This window comes from Marmota monax, unplaced genomic scaffold, assembly GCF_021218885.2.
Source record: "Marmota monax isolate L192 unplaced genomic scaffold, Marmota_monax_Labrador192_F-V1.1 WCK01_AAM20220418_F8-fsc00051, whole genome shotgun sequence".
NCBI lineage: Eukaryota > Metazoa > Chordata > Mammalia > Rodentia > Sciuridae > Marmota > Marmota monax.
Window position 1 is genome coordinate 3,470,887 of NW_026695202.1, and position 16,374 is coordinate 3,487,260.

At 41.6% G+C, this 16,374-nt stretch overlaps 1 protein-coding gene across 1 annotated transcript in view; it reads right to left on the reverse strand.

Annotated features, from left to right (window-relative positions):
• Positions 1-16,374, reverse strand: part of Aldh1l2 (aldehyde dehydrogenase 1 family member L2) — a 55,424-nt gene that overhangs the window by 3,808 nt on the left and 35,242 nt on the right. The window contains exons 16-22 of the mRNA XM_046429358.2: positions 15,355-15,442; positions 14,547-14,640; positions 12,833-12,932; positions 10,511-10,609; positions 8,097-8,262; positions 5,694-5,799; positions 2,038-2,237 (exon numbers count right to left, since the gene is read on the reverse strand). Coding sequence (XP_046285314.1) covers positions 2,038-2,237; positions 5,694-5,799; positions 8,097-8,262; positions 10,511-10,609; positions 12,833-12,932; positions 14,547-14,640; positions 15,355-15,442 — 853 coding nt within the window. The remainder of the gene's footprint in view (positions 1-2,037; positions 2,238-5,693; positions 5,800-8,096; positions 8,263-10,510; positions 10,610-12,832; positions 12,933-14,546; positions 14,641-15,354; positions 15,443-16,374) is intronic.

A 16,374-nucleotide genomic window follows, 5' to 3' on the forward strand; every position in this document is an offset into this window, starting at 1 on the left:
ATGGACCAAGTTCAAAGTTGGATGTGGTACTACTGGCCTTCCAGACATGGGCATAGGTCACAAAGTAAAAGGAATGTCACCCAGACCAGCGCTTCTCAAACTTTCAGGTTCATGTGAATCAGCTGAGGACTTTCGTAAACTGTAGGTTCTGATTCAGCTACTTGGGGAGAAGGTTAGACATCCTAACTGTTCTCCATTGATGCTGCTGGTGGTCCACAGACCACACTTTGAGTAGTGAGGGCTTAGGTCAGCTGCCAGGCCTGCTCAGAATCAGTGTTGGTTGATCAACCTTCCTGCTTCATTTCCCTGCATAGTGATGAGTTACATCTTTTTCCTTTGTTCATATGAGATACACAGAAGTGACCAGGATACTGTGTTCTAGATTACATTAAATGAAGCAGACTGGAGCACAGGAAAGAGTTGGGAATCATTTGTTTAACCTGATTTTAAGGGTAAGGAAAATGCAATTTATATCATATCAGAAACACAAAAGAGCACATTTAAGCAAAAAAAAAAAAAAAGAAGAAGAAGAAGAAAACAGATCCTCCTACTTTTCTTCACCTGTTTCTGTTTTTGAGCTATATAATCACTGGTACCTACAGTGGCTAAGGGCAGTGGATACCATGGTAAAACTAATGAGCATGTGATTCTGGAAGCTGAGCTAAAATGAGGGCTTTTGAAAACTCTTATCTCAGGTCACATACCACAGCAATTGGATCAGTATCTCTGTATTTTTTTTTAAGGCTTTCAGATGCATCTGATCCAATGTGCAGCTAAGGTTGAGAAGCAATGAGCTAAGGGGTTTTAAATTGTGGAGAGGAAGAAACTGTTAGGCAAACTGGAATGCTTTATAGTAAAAGCTGTCAATTATCCTGTCAAAAGACAAGTGAGAAGAGTTGCCTCATTTCACAATAAAAATTTCCCAAGTGTTCCACCGTGCTTTGGATCCAGGGATAAAAGTCAGATAGAAGACGTGGGGCAGGGAAGCCTTTGCCTTCACCCACTTTTATGGCTACAAATAACATTGCTGAAAATCATCAGGAAAGAGAAAATGTAAAAAATACCCCAAATGAACCAAACTTATTTAAGATGGTGATTTTACTAAATCAAAAATGTTTCATATTCTGAAGCATGTCTGACTGGAGATTTGAGAGGTAGAATCCACAGCCAAACTACCTGCCTTTTAATTCTCTCTGCTGTTGCCTGGCTGTGTGACTTTTGACAACTCACCTATCTTCTCTGAGCCCCATTTCCCTAAACTGTACAATATGACCATAATAGTACCTATCTCCTTGAGCTGCTGTGACAATTGCTTATACTCAAAGAGGTAAAGTACTTAGAATAGGACCTGTCACAAACTTAGCTCCCAATCTACTGCTTGAAAGGTGAATTACATTTTAGGCTTTTTACAAACTCTAAATCTGAGCTCTTGGACTTCCAGCAAATCTGCCAGTTACAGTGTTGACTCTGAAAGACTGCCAGCCAGCTCCGAGACAGGCTTTATTTTTGGAGCTAGCTAGCTATTATCACCCTCCACCCATTTTCCTTTCTTGGTTCTGTTGAGCCCCACAAAAGCCCAACCAAGTTCATGGTGAATGTCAGATTTTTAAAAATTAACATATTTTAGCTAAAATATATTCCTTTGGGAAAAAAAAAAGATTACCTTCCCTCACAGTTTGTCTTTTTTTTCTATAAGTGTGTTATGTTCATAAAACATGCTGAACATTAAAAAAATAAATAAATCAGTACCTTTATAAACCCAGATCTAACTGCCATGAGGGAGACGCCCTTCAAAACAACACTCAAGAGTTGCATAAAACACAGGGCAGGGTTTTCTGTGATGTAGCAACACAGGACTGTGTAGGATAAAAGTGAAGCCACGGGGCTGCGGCTGGTGGGCGCTTGCCTGGCACAGGTGAGGCACTCAGTCTGATCCCCGGCATCACATAAAAGTAAGTAAATAAAATAAAGATACCGTGTCCATCTACAATCCTAAAAAAATATTAAAAGAAAAGAAAAAAGTAGAGCCAGACACACCTAAGTCTTTTCCGAAGCCGGACTGTTTCACTCCACCAAACGGGGCTGCCACGTCTGTCTTATTGTACGTGTTGATAAACACGGTCCCCGCCTCGAGTTTGTCACTCACATACATGGCTTTGTTGATGTCTCTTGTGAAAACCCCGGAGGCCAAGCCGTACTCTGTGTTGTTGGCTCTCTGCAGGACACCGTCGATGTCCCTGCGAGGGTTGTCAGGAAGACAGGAAGCTTGATTACACGAGAAGCAAAACACTCTCCTTTGACACCCTAGAAGTTTTCCTCTCTGAGGAGAAATGGGGATCCGTCACTGCCACCTGCTTACATTACAGATGAAATATTTAAGCTCACGTGGAAATTGAGCCTCAATGAAATATGACAACTCTAGTTTAATTGGGCTTTGCATCCATAACTAAAATCTGACCTGAAGTCATCTTTGTGACTTTGTGACAATGGTGTCATCCCTGACCCCCTCGGCCTCCCCTCTCCTTGAGCCCCGTGTCCAGATTTTCTGAGTAACCCCCCTTCCTTCCATCTCTTCAGAATCTGCACACACAGATGAAGTCCCCGTCATGCCTCCCCGAGGCCTTTCCGAATCCCACACAGGCAGCAGGGTGGTGGCTCAGTGAGCAGGCTCTGTGACAACCCGCCTGGGGCAATGTGATGAAATGGCAAAAGCAGTTGTCTCAGTGTCATGGGATGAAATGAGCTAAGAGTGCCCAGAGCACACTACGTGGCCAGTGGAAGTCAGCTATGACCAGGGAGCGCGACTCCTCCCAACCCAGCATTATGAAAGCACAAACCGCGGGGCTGGTTTAACCCCTGTGTTTGCCATTTGAAAACTGGAAGACAGAAGCTCCCCAAGGGCAAGGATAACTATGCCTTATATTTCTTTATACTATGATGTCACTTCATGTGAGAGTGAACTCTGCCTTGATTCCAGGCATGCCCCTGGAATCTCAGCACCTCTGGAGGCTGAGGCAAGATTTCAAGTTCAAAGGATTTCAAGTTCAAAGCCAGCCTCAGCAATTTAGTGAGGCCCTGTCTCAAAATAAAAAAGGACTTTGGATGTAGCTCAGTGTTTAAGCACCCTGGGGTTTAATCCTCGGTAGCAAAAAACAAAAAACTGAACAGATGAACTCCATGTCATATGCTTATTTAGTAAAATAGGAAGAAAAGAAGCAAAACACTGAAAAGCAAAACACCAAAAAGCATGGAATATTTCATCTATAAAATGTAGGCAGGTGGCAGTGACGTGTTCCCGTTTCTACATAGAGAGGAAAACTTCTAGGGTGTCAAAGGAGAGTGTTAAGAAGTCTGGTTATTTTCCTGTCTTTCCACTCTGTATACAGTGATCTTTGTGTCTGAGGGGCATTAGTTTCAGGACCCCTGCAAGTACCAAAATCTGCAGAAGCTCAAGTCCTTTACAAAATAGTGTAGTATTTGCACCTAACCCATGCACATTATTCCATTCATCCCATATACTATATAGAAGTTTATGGAAGTTTTTTGTTTATTTGTTTTGCGGTGCTAGGAATTGAACCTAGGGCCTCACGCATGCCAGACAAGTGCTCTACCACTGACCTACACCCCAAACCTCCTCCCATATACTTTGAATCATATTTAAATTACTTACAATATCTAATAGAACATAAATGCTGTATAAATATCTGTTATTCTTTGTGGAATAATGACAAAAGTCTGTACATGTTCATTACAGATGCAGATTTTTCCCTCTGTGATGCCCTAGTTCATGCTGGGCAAGTGCTCTACCACTGAGTTACTTGCTCAGCACTTTTAAAAATTCTTATTTTGAGGCAGGGTCTGGCTAAGTTGCCCTGCCTGGTCTTGAACTTGTGATTTTCTTGCCTCGGCCTCCAAAGTAGTTGGGAGTAGAGGAGGTGTCCACCACCACACTTGGCCAGAGCGGTTTAAAAAGAAATTTCAGCCGGGCACAGTGGCACATGCCTGTAATCCCAGCGGCTTTCGAGGCTGAGGCAGGAGGATCGCAAGTTCAAAGCCAGCCTTAGCAAGTGAGGTCCTAAGAAACTCAGTGAGACCCTGTCTGCAGATAAAATACAAAAAAAGGGCTCAGGATGTGGCTCAGTGGCTGAGTGCCCCCGAGTTCAATACCCGATATCCAGTATATAAATAAATAAATACAATTTATTTTCGATCTGAGGTTGTCTGAATTGCAGATATAGAATCGTTGCATATGGAGGGCCAACTCTGTGTACACCCCCGATAAGAGGAGACATGAACCTGCTCTAAGAGCCCAGTTCTATCGTGCCTTCCATGGTGTATCTCCCCTTATTCAGTGTGGTCCTAACGGTTAAAAATGCATGCATTTTCTACAACACAGCCAGTAGATGAAGCAAGAATTTCATCTGATGCTCCAGCAAAGAAACAGGATTTGTTCTAGAACCACAGGAAAAATAAGTTGTGCTGCATTTATTGGAGACAGCACAGGTTTCAACATAGTGCCTTCCAGAGGGATTTTCAAAGATCATCTTGACTCTCTCCAGTTTCAAACTCACACTGATTTTAAGCTAACTTGAAGGGAACTGAGACTCTCCTACAATTCCTGTACTCAATTCCTAACTGAGAGAGAAAAGGGGAACAAGCATCCCCAGATCCACATGCAAATGACCCCTCACCACAGCCTCGTGTGCTCAAAGATCTCTCACAATGTCTGCTGATGACCAAGAAGTCTTCCCAAAGTAGACATTTGTTTTCCCAATTTCCCATTGGTTGAGGTAAACCTGAAGCCACTCTGAAGAATTTCTTCAGGTGTACTGGGAGAATCCCATCAAATGCAGTATGGTTTTACAAACCCAGTTACCACGTGGTCCTCCTTGGTATGTGGAACATCTTGGAAGTTTCATGTAGGATGACAACCAGCATGCCATTTGCAGTTGAATATATGGCGACTGGGGGCATGGCTATAAAAAGCTGAGTATTGGGGCTAGGGATGTGTCTCAAGTCGTGGCGCACTCGCCTGGCGTGCGCGGGGCGTTGGGTTCGATCCTCAACACCACATAAAAATAAAATAAAGAGATTCTTTCCACCTAAAACTAAAAAATAAATATTAAAGAAAAAAAAGCTGAGTATTTGGGGCTGGGGTTGTGGCTCAGTGGTAAAGCGCTTGCCAAGCATGCGTGAGGCACTGGGTTCCATCCTGGCACCACATAAAAATAAATGAAATAAAGGTATGGTGTCCATATACAACTAAAAAAATATTAAAAAGAAAAAAACCCCAGTATTTGGCTTATGGGCCATGCAGAAACCAAATAATTACAGCCCCCTTTCTTTGGCAAAATCAGATTTCCCAAATGCTGCCTTCCCTGAGAATGTAAATGTGAAAACTGGTTGTTATTTCTCGGGAATCAACCTATTCCACAGAAATTTCACATGCCAACTATACAAAAACAAATTTAACCAGCTAAAATCCCATCACGCTCGCCCTTAAAGTAAGCTGAGAAGAAAAACTTAAATTACCATCCACAATGGTTAGCAAAAGCATATCCTTCTAGTTATTTAGTGAGTTAATTACTCTTAGGGTAGAACTGCATGTTTGTTGATGTCATGCTCTGTAAATATTATAAATGCAGAGGGGAAAAATTACCAAATTGAAACCTAATTGTGCCCGAAGAACATACCCATTTTGGAATTTAGAAATGACCATTATAGGCCCAAAGGATTCCTCTTTGGCAAGGTACATGTGGTCTTCCACGTCTGTGAATACAGTTGGTTCCATAAAAAAACCTGTTTGGAAAAAAAGGAGAAAAGAATGTCGATTCTAGGTGAAGCCATACTTCAGTAAACAGTTGTCTCAACTACATTACAATTTCCCCTCTCTGCCTCGGGAAAACCAAGAGGATGTCTCTACTCAGTGTTGGTATTCCTAGGTTCTTGTTTTTTAATGTTTTTATTGGAAAGTTTCAAATATATATTAAAAGTAGAGACAATAATACAATGGACAGTAAAATATTCTTTTTTTTTTTTGCTGTTTTTTTCCTTTGCTGAAATATCTTAAAGCAAGGATATAATTTTAACTCCCAAGTACTTTGTGGCAAATCAGTAAAAAATAAAGACCTTTTTTAAAAAAATATAACCACAACACAGCATCACACCTAACAAAATTAATGCTCATTCTTTATTTGTAATTTATATTTTACTTTCTCTCATTGTTCAGAAAGTAACTTTTTCTAATTAATTTAATTAATTTTAAATTTAGTTAAATTAATTTTCCAATCAATTTGTTCAATTTAGGATTCAAATAAGTTCTACATATAGCATTTGCTTGGTCTTTTTATCTCAATATTTTGGATACTTTTGCCCTCTCTTTGGGTTTTCAGGCAGTTGACTTGTTGGAGATACTGGGTCGGTTGTTCTGTAGAAGATCTTATATTTTAAACTTGTCATTGCTTCCTTGGAGTGAAATTTGTTTCTCTAGTTCATGTTTTTTTTTTTAATTGTGATAAAATACACGCAACACAAAATTTACCATCTTAACTATTTTTAAGCACATAGTTCAGTGTTATTAAATACATTCATAGTGTTAGGTAACCTTCATCACCATCTGTCTGAATCCATTAAACAATAACTTCCCACCTCACCCCCCAGCCCTTACAAATTGAAAGTTGGACCTAATGGCACCACTGTGTTTAGGTTTTTAGAACATGTCATAGGTGACCCTGGGCATCACACATTGTATTTCGTGAGAAGATGCATAATATCCAGTTGTCCTTCTTTAAGTGCTCAAGTTGACCAGGGGCTCCAGATGGTGACCATGGGATCCCTCCATTGTACAGCTGTTTTTTCCCACCAACCTTTTTCCTAACAACTTCAGCCTACCCTGACTCATTTCCTGAATCAATGGTATCATCGATCAGAGAAATGCAAACTGATGATTTTTTTTCCTACTCTTTAATTTTTTTTTTACATGAATTAGCCGGGATGCCATCATTAGGAAAAAAAAAAAAAAAAAAGAGTCTCTTTTATCAGCTACTCAGTTACCTAAAAATTCAGTTCATATAGGAAACATAAGATACGTATTCAATTTTTTTCTTGTAATTACCAATGTTCAGAGTAAGGTATTGGTGTACAATCTACCTGTAACAGTGGAACAGAAGGTTTTGTTATTTGCTCTGTGTGTGTGTGTGTGGGGGGGGGGTACTGGAGACTGAATCCTTGAGTATGGTACTTCTGAGCTATCTCCCCTTCCCTATTATTAATTTTGTTCTGAGACAGGGTGTTGCTAAATTGGCTGCGCTGGCCTTGAACCTGTGGTCTCCTCCTGCCTCAGCCTTCAGAGTTTCCAATCCTGACGTGGGCCACTGTACCCGGTGAAAAGGCAGTTTTTGTGGTTGGTGGTTAGTTCCTTCTTTCAAGAGTCATAACATTAAGCCATTCACATACTTCAGTACCAGGTCCTGCTTTAGGCAGAGGAACAAATCCCTCCTAGGCTACGCTGGCTGAGATCAAATCTCAGTGCCAGGAATCAAGACCACTGGTTTCTGATAACAGCTATTCATTACACTTGTTTATAACAAAGGGCCTGTCATTTTCATAACTTTGTATTGTAGGGTGTGCATATTTCATCTTATTTTCATAGGAGAAAAATGAGACTCAGGAAAATTGTGTTGTGGAGCTGGGTGCTATAATCCCAGTGGCTCAGGAGGCTGAGGCAAGTTCAAGGCCAGCCTCAGCAATTTAGGGAGGGCCTAGGCAACTTAGCAAGACCCTGTCTCAAAATTAAAAATAAAAAGGGCTGGAGATGTGGCTCAGTGATAAAGTGTCCCTGGGTTCCATCCCCAATACCAGTTAAGAAAAAAGAAAAAAAGAAGAAGAAGAAGAAGAAAGAATAAAGGAAATGGTGTTGTGAAAATATCCCAGCTAATTGCTCAAGCAGGGTGTAGAAATTAGTTCAGACCCATATTACACATGCAAGTGTTTACTTTTGCAGTAAGGTGATGCTGAGGTGAAAACTGTCACCATCTACTCCAATTTAAGAAGAATCAGGCACCGCACCCTGAAGCCCTCTACAGAGGGGACCTTACCTGGCCTTTGGACTTGTCTTCCCCCGTACACCAAGGTGGCCCCCTCCTTCACTCCAGCTTCACAGTATTGCAGCAGCTTTTCCAAGTGGGCCTTATGATTTTGGGGCCCATGATCAGTAGATCTGTCAAGTGGATCACCAATTTTCATCTTTTTAATTTCTTCCACCTGAATAGCACCCAGGCCACAAAAGACAATGAATTCACTGTTAAGAATGGATATCATTGACTGGGTTCCAACCATGCGGTGGGTATTGTTTGAAGCTGTCGATAGATGGCTCCAGAGCAAGCAGGTATTTATGATTTCCGTCTTACAGGGCCTAGACAGGTTAAGTGACTTGCCCAGGTGCACAAACCACTACGTGCTATGAGTCGAAAGCCCAAGTTCTCAACCAGCTAACAGGATGTAAGATACCTAAGCTTTAAAATTATCCAGAAGGTTAGTCCACTAAAATAGCCAACTGATGTTCTGGAATTTTCATAAATACAGCATACACACACTCTTCATGGCAAAAGAATTTCTGAATGACCACCTTGTTGTTTTTTTCCCCTTGCTCACACATGGCAGACTGCCTTTGTGAAATTCTCATGGTGTAGTCAGAGGAATTGCTAGAATATTCTGAGGAAAACCGATGGCACAAGCTGCTTGCTTGTTTTGATCTTTTCCTGCGTTTTCTGATGCTAAGTCTAATTCTAATAAGAAGAAACCGTGGCAGTCACCGTGACCACACAGGGCCATGAGTTTGACTCCAGGTGTGGCAATCCTCTCTCAGTGGCTTGAATGGAGTCCTGGGCTCGGGGAGACACTCTGAGTGGGCAGGGATCACGTCTACCTTATTCACCTTGATGTTTCCAGCACCCACACAGTGTGTGGTATTAAGCAGATGCTCAAGAAACAGGTGTTGAATGAACACACACAGCTCGTGTGCAAAACGTGCTTGCTGATGGGCAGAGAGAGCACATCCTTGAAGTTTCTGGTCTCAGCATTGAAATTTCATCCAGTTATTGCTGACCCTGAAAGCCTGTGGCGTTTAGTTCTGCACGCTGCATTTTACTGAGACACAAACTAAATTGCAGAGTTCAGGAGGCAGCCCCTGCCCACTGCCTGCCCCGCCTGCCACTCTCTGACTTCTTGGAATCTGCTCTCATGCAGAGGATTCCTTTGCTTTGCGGGCAGGATGGGATGTAGGAAATTGGTTCTGGGGAGCAATAAAAAAGCTAGGTGGTGGTTTTGCAAATATAAGCAAGTTCATAATTAATATTACCTTCATAATGATACAACATGGCATAATTTAGAGTTTATTTTAGCCACAGAATTCACCTTAACAGTCCTATTAATGACTTTTAGTTCCATGTCTATGGATTCATGACCAGCCTACAGGGGCTATTTGTGGAGTTGGTTATGCTAGTGGAAGAAATGATATCCTGTCATGTTAAGTGCAAAACAGAGTCTTGTAAGGATCTAGTGATGCACCTCTCATGGGTAATTCAGGGATTCATAAAAATCCAGGAGTATAGCTCTCTGAAGTGTCAAGGATCTAATGGGCCACAAATGCAGGGCAAGGTGTAGGTACTGACACTCTCAAGTAGATTTAAGGCTTTCACACAGACCTGTAACTTGTGACTTTGAAAAATTAGAAACACATATAAAAGCAGAGAGATCATAAAATGAATCCACAAGTACTCCTCACACAGCGTCAGAAACTACCAACTCTGGCCCATTGATTCCCCTCCTCACCTCTGCTTTTCCTGGTTTATTTTGAAGCAAATTCTAGATGTCATATACTGTAACTGTAAATATGTCAGTATCCTGCTAGACAAAATAAAGGACTGTTGGTCATTTTTTTTTAAATTTTATAAAAACATAATGGACTGGGGGCCTGGGGCTGTAGCTCAGTGGTAGAGTGCTTACCCAGTATATGCAAGGACCTGGGTTTCATCCCCAATAATGAAGGAAAAAAAAAAACCCAAACCTAAAAGCACACAAAGAAAACATGGATTGAATCCAGGACCTCCTGCATTGTAAGCACATGCTCTGCCACTGAGCCACACCCCCAGCCAAGGCTGATTTAAAAAAAAAAACAAAAAAACAATATTGTTATCAACAATATTGTTTGATTCATGAAAAATCCCAGAAATACTTTCCAAGCAAAAGCAATTTCTGTGTGTGTGTGTGTGTGTGTGTGTGGTACTAGAGATTGAACCCAGGGCTTTGGGCATGCTAGGTAATTGCTCTACCACTGAGCTACACCCCAGCCCTTTTCAAAAATTTTGAGATGGGGTCTCATCAAGTTGCCCAGGATGGCCTTGAACTTGGGATTCTCCTGCCTCAGCCTCTCAAGCCATATGCACCACCACACTCAGCTCAAGCAAAAGCAATTTCTACGCAACTGAAAGTAAATCTGAAGATGCCTTACCACTCTGGTCACAAATTCATCGTGGATGGATTCTTCCACAAACAGTCGCCCAGCGGCAATACAGTTCTCTCCTTTGTTGAAGAACACGGCGCCCATGCCCTTCAACACAGAAGGCAAAACAGTGACTGCACCGCTGAAAAGTCAACACTGACGTACAATTTTACAGAGAGAACTAGGTGTTACTGGAAGACAGCAGGCAACACACAGAGTCACTGAGACTTCCGGAAGTCTCAGTGGTGAGAACTGCTGGGAGATGTTTAGTCTTGACTTAGCTGTTTTTGGTCCATGAGCACTTTCCAAATTGTTTATAACAGTAAGTCTATACCACTAAGAGCAAATTGTATATTGCAAGAAAAATCTCGAATATTCTGTATACATTTAAATATAATACCTGTATAATAAGTTTTGCTTTTAAAATCTGTATATCGGTTCATATAAATCACAGCTTTAGAAAGCCTTATTTACCATGCCCCCCATGGAAAGGAAGATCCATTTTTTCAAGAAGTTTGCAAAATATTTTAAATGAAGGCGCTCAAAAAACTAGTGCTTAAGAAGACTCATTGTGTGTGTGTGTGTGTGTGTGTGTGTTGCTAGGGATCAAACCCAGGGCCTTGTGCATGCTAGGCAAGCACTCTCCCACTGAGCCCTAATTCGCATCTTCTTTTTCTAAATTTAGGGGATAATTCACCTCTTGGAACCTCCCTAAACTAGGTAAAATAAATAAATGAATTATATATGTATATGAAATAACATAGTATTTTCTGTACTCACAAGTTCTTACATGGTGGGAACCAGAACTCTATGTAAAGGCACACGTTCCTATGCTGTAGAGGCTAATGGTGGCCAATAGCAAACTATTTGTGAATATCTGATGATAGGAAAGAGGAAGGAATGGCCCTCTCTAATCATTATATGTGATTTTCTCCACATGTAGTTATTTCACCCTCAGCACTCTTTGGTTGTTCCTGTTAATTCATGTTATATGAACAAGAGCATGAGAAACCTAGTGAATTGATACTTAAAAAAAAAAAAATTAACAGTATGGTATAGGAAAAAGTCCCTCCTCCCTTTTTCTACTCCTCAGTCTTTTGCAGAAATCTAGACGTCCAGGGGAGTCCTGACCCTGATGTTGACCTGCGTATCCCTAGCCACTGCCTGCCAGTGAAACCTCAAGAAGGGCCACCTCATATGCACGCAGGAGTTGGGTCTCCTTCACTCCCAGACCACGCTTTCTCTTATGGGCCCTTGCACAATGAAGCTTGGCTGTGAGTGTGCATTAAGATCACAGAGAGGGAGATGTGAAAGGCTTCTCAGTGCACAGGCTGGAGACAGCACAGGACAGGAAACCCTGACTTCCCCCAGAATTTCCAGGAGACTCAGCACAACACGCCAGTGGTAGCTCTCTGCAGGCCTGAATCTCAGAAGTGAAGAATGAGGACTAGCCCAGCTTTTTTTTTTGGCACTGGGGATTGAACTCCGGGGCACGCGGCCACTGAGTGTCACACCCCAGCCCTATTTGGTATTTTATTTAGAGACAGGGTCTCACTGAGTTGTTTAGCTGCTCTCTTTTTGCTGAGGCTGGCTTTGAACTTGTGATCCTCCTGTCTCAGCCTCCTGAGCTGCTAGGATTATAGGCGTGCACCACTGTGCCCAGCCCCAACTCTTTTTTTTAACCTTCAAGCTTTACTTAAAGTAAGTTTTTATACTTTGATATAGCTTAAGACTTGGTGGTATTGCAAAAATAGTAGGAAGCCCTATATACCCCCACCCAGCTTCCTCCCTAGTAATACCTTATAAAGCCACATTGCTAAAACCAGGAGAGTGACACCGCCAATTACTTTTATTTATTTATTTTTTTTAAGAGGCAGGGTCTGGTTATGTTGCCCAGGCTGCCCCTGAACTCCTGGGCTCAAGATCTTCCTGCCTCAGCCTTCGGGACTATAGACGTGCCACTGTGTCTGGCTGCAAAATATTTTTTAATAGAGGACCCTTTACTGTGTCTTGATTTGTAAAACAAATAAAAGTAGTGACCTTGGAAGGGGTGAGGTGTTAGGGGAAAGGAGGGAGAAGCCAGGAGCAACATCAGAACGTCTGGAAGTTTTTCGATGTGACTCCTGTGACTTATGTTCCATTTTTGAAAACATTTTAATTGGAGAAATTATATGAATACTACTTTTTAAAAATGTTAAGTGCTCTTAGTATGAAAAAGATGGTACCTGTTTATAACTAGATAAGACTAAATCTCACTTAAGACCTCCAATAAAGAAGCAGGGGAATGTGTTTCAGAAGCGGGCTGTTCACCCGCCTTTGAACTGCTCTCACCATTCGCACGGCCTTGTCAAGTTCACAGTCATTGAAGATTATAAGTGGGGACTTGCCGCCGAGCTCAAGGGACACTTTCTTCAGGTTGCTTAGGGCACAGCTAGAGGAAGATAGACGGGAAATGAGCATTTTGTCAGTGTTCCCCCTACACCTCCACCGTGGCTTTATTTATTTATTTATTTATTTGGTATTTGGAATTGAACTCAGGGACGCTCGACCACTGAGCCACACACCCCAGCCCTATTTTGTATTTTATTTAGAGACAGGGCCTCACTGAGTTGCTTAGCGTCTCATTTTTGCTGAGGCTGGCCTTGAACTACGATCCTCCTGCCTCAGCCTCCCCCTGCCCTTGCTTTTTTTAATCATAGGCTACTTACAGTTGGCCTGGAAAGCATAGCTGAAGCTCAGAAACAGTAAGAAACTCATCCAAAGACAAAATGTGGGTGCAGAGCAGTGGCTGGCGGGGAAGCTGGGTGCTGGGCACATGGGCGTCAGTCATTGTATGTTTCCGTGTGTTTGGCATAGTATTAGGAATTTTTCATGATAAAAAGTCTTAAATTTTTTGTGTGGTCAAATGATCAGAGATCCTTGCGGGTAAATTCCCATTCTCTAGGAATTTGGGTTATATAAACACCTGCCAAGAAAATCCAATCTTTAACTAGACTAGTGGAACACTGGGGCAGGGAGTATCAATTTTAGAAGCCGGCTGTTTCATTCCTGTCTTATGTAAGTGTTCTTATTTAAGACATGCAGACAGAAATGTAGACAGATTAGGAAAAAATCCATTCTATGGCTCCATGACCTTTGTTTTTACCATTTCCATGTACTTATTTCTGATCTGTGTCCTACCGGAGCTGTTATGTTTTTTAAAATGGTTACGATCACTGGATAGATACAATTTTATATCCTGTTTTTCTCCCTAATTATCTGTGTGTTTGTGTGTGTGTGTAGCAGGGGTGCTGGGGATTAAACCCAGGGCCTTATGCATGTGAGGCACCCTATTATCTTTTTTAGTGGGTGGTGTTTTTTTGCAGCTGGGGATTGAACTCTGGGCCTCATGCTAAGCAAGAGCTCTATCTTGGAGTTACATCCCCAGCCCTTTCTATTTTTGAGTTTGAGTCAGGGTCTTACTGAGTTTCCCAGACTGGCCTTGAACTTGAGATCCTGCTACCTCAGCCTCCCCAGAAGCTGGGATTACAGGCTGCACCATGGTCCCTGGCTCCTGATTATCATTTTAACAATAATTTTTGATGTTATTAAAATTCTCCAGAACCATGACTACTGTATTCTATTACGTCATCACACTTTACTGCCTTATTTTGAACATTTACATTATTAGCAGTTTTAAAAAAACCAATATTACTATATTTTGAGAATCCATGTCATATAGAATATATAAATCTATCACAAACATCTTTTCAGTTTCTTACTTATGCTCCCCAAACAATCTGGGCCACAGTGTTAGTGCAGAAACTTTTTGTGCTGAGTTGTTGAAAGTTACCAACAGGGTAGATTTCAACATAGCTCTGGCTTTATTTGCTGTGGACTTTAAAGCTTTGGAAAGTCTTTTATTCAAACATTTCAATGTGCAGCAGTGATAATAGATTTCTCTTCTACATCTGATGTGTTTTTCTAGCCCCAGAAGTGCTCTGTTTAAACAAAAACAGAACCCTGGATCCACGTGTCTTTAGCGTTGTCACAGTAAAGTCTGTACCTCTTCATGATCTGTTTGCCAATAGAGGTGGAGCCAGTGAACCCGAGTTTGCGGATATCAGGGTGCTCAGAAAGACGTTGTCCTGCTACCCCACCTGTAGAATCAGGAGATAAGACAGTAGTTAAAACATTACTCAGGTCTTGCATGAGAGAGGTTTGACTTTATGGAATTAGAATTTCTAAGCTTTTATTACATGATAGTTTTATATTTTCTGTATTAATTACTAACAGACAAAAATCTAAAGTAATATCCTCTAAGTGACTGTCACTCCCTCACCTAGAAAAACTGGTGGGTAAGCCTTGCTTGTTATCCTCCAAAGTAGATACTGAAAAATCAAAATGGATTTAACTGAATTTCCCAGACTGACCTTGAACTCGAGATCCTCCCACCTCAGCCTCCCCAGCAGCTGGGATTACAGGCTGCACTATGGTGCCTGGCTCCTGATTGTCATTTTAACAATGATTTTTGATGTTATTAAAATTCTCCATAACCGTGACTACTGAATTCTATTATGTTAACACACTTTACTGCCTTATTTTGAGCATTTACATTATTAGCAGTTTTCAAAAAAACCTGACCACCTCGGGGTCAGTTTAATGATATTGTACACCGTCCCCCCACTACCTTCCTCTGCTCACTGGACACTACATTTCTACTTTAAGATTTCAGCACATGGTGAGGGACATTACACTTGGTAAACTGTATTTAGTTTTAATACAACTCAGGGTAAGACTCCAGTGGGAAAACAGCCACTGGGCTACCCCATGCCACTCCTCGGTCATAGCAAAGTGGGTCCCTGAGGGCTTACCTGAGCCTGGAATGATGTTGATGACCCCCCTGGGAAAGCCTGCCTTCACGGAGAGCTCTGCAAACTTCAGGGCAGTCAAGGGCGTGACCTGACAGGCAGACAGCAGTTACCTTCTCACACTCTCCTGTCCTTTGCACCTGTACCTGGTTCTCCCCTTGATGGTTATGAGAGAGCTCATTTCATTTTACATTGTTCTATTTTTTTTATATATTTTGATGTAATTTCAGACTTACAGCAAAGTTACCAAAGTAATAGTGCAAAGAATTCCATATTCTTCACCCTCATCCCTCAAATGTTAACCTGTTTCTACATTTGCTTTACCTTCTTTATATATACCTATATTTTCTCCCCACACTACTTTAGAGGTAAGATGTATAGTATGCACTGTTTGCCTCTCAATGTTTCTATACACATTTACTAAAAGCAAGAAATTCTTTTACATACTCACAGTACAATTTTCAAAACTGGGGGAATCACAACTGATAGAACACCTAACTCACAGATCTTTTAGATTTAGCCAGTTGTTTCAACAATGACTTTTATTGCAAAAGAAAACCCAAGAGCATGGGTTGTTTCTGTTTATCTTTTGTTTTGTTTTGTTTTGCATTTAGTTATGCATGTTGTCTCCGTTCATCTGGGAGAGTTTGAGTTTTCCTTTATATTTCATTGAACTAATATTTTTGAAGAACACAGGCCAGTTATTTCATGCACTGTCCCCTTGGCCTGAATTTCTCACAATTGGGTTCAAGTCATGCACTTTTGGCAACAGTACACTGGAGTGGTACTGCCCATTCTCTCTACGTGTACTAGTAGTCCTTCCACTTTGAGCCCCTGCCCTTCTACGTTAGTCTCCTGAGTAGCTGGGATTACAGGCATGTGCCACTGCACCTGGCTGAGAGGAGCCTGTAGAAAGTGGTCCCTTCTGCATGTGGCTAGTTCCCTTTCCACTTCTCCACCAATTTGTGATGCAGCCACTAGTGTGTGTGTGTGTGTGTGTGTGTGTATGTGTGTGTGTGTGTG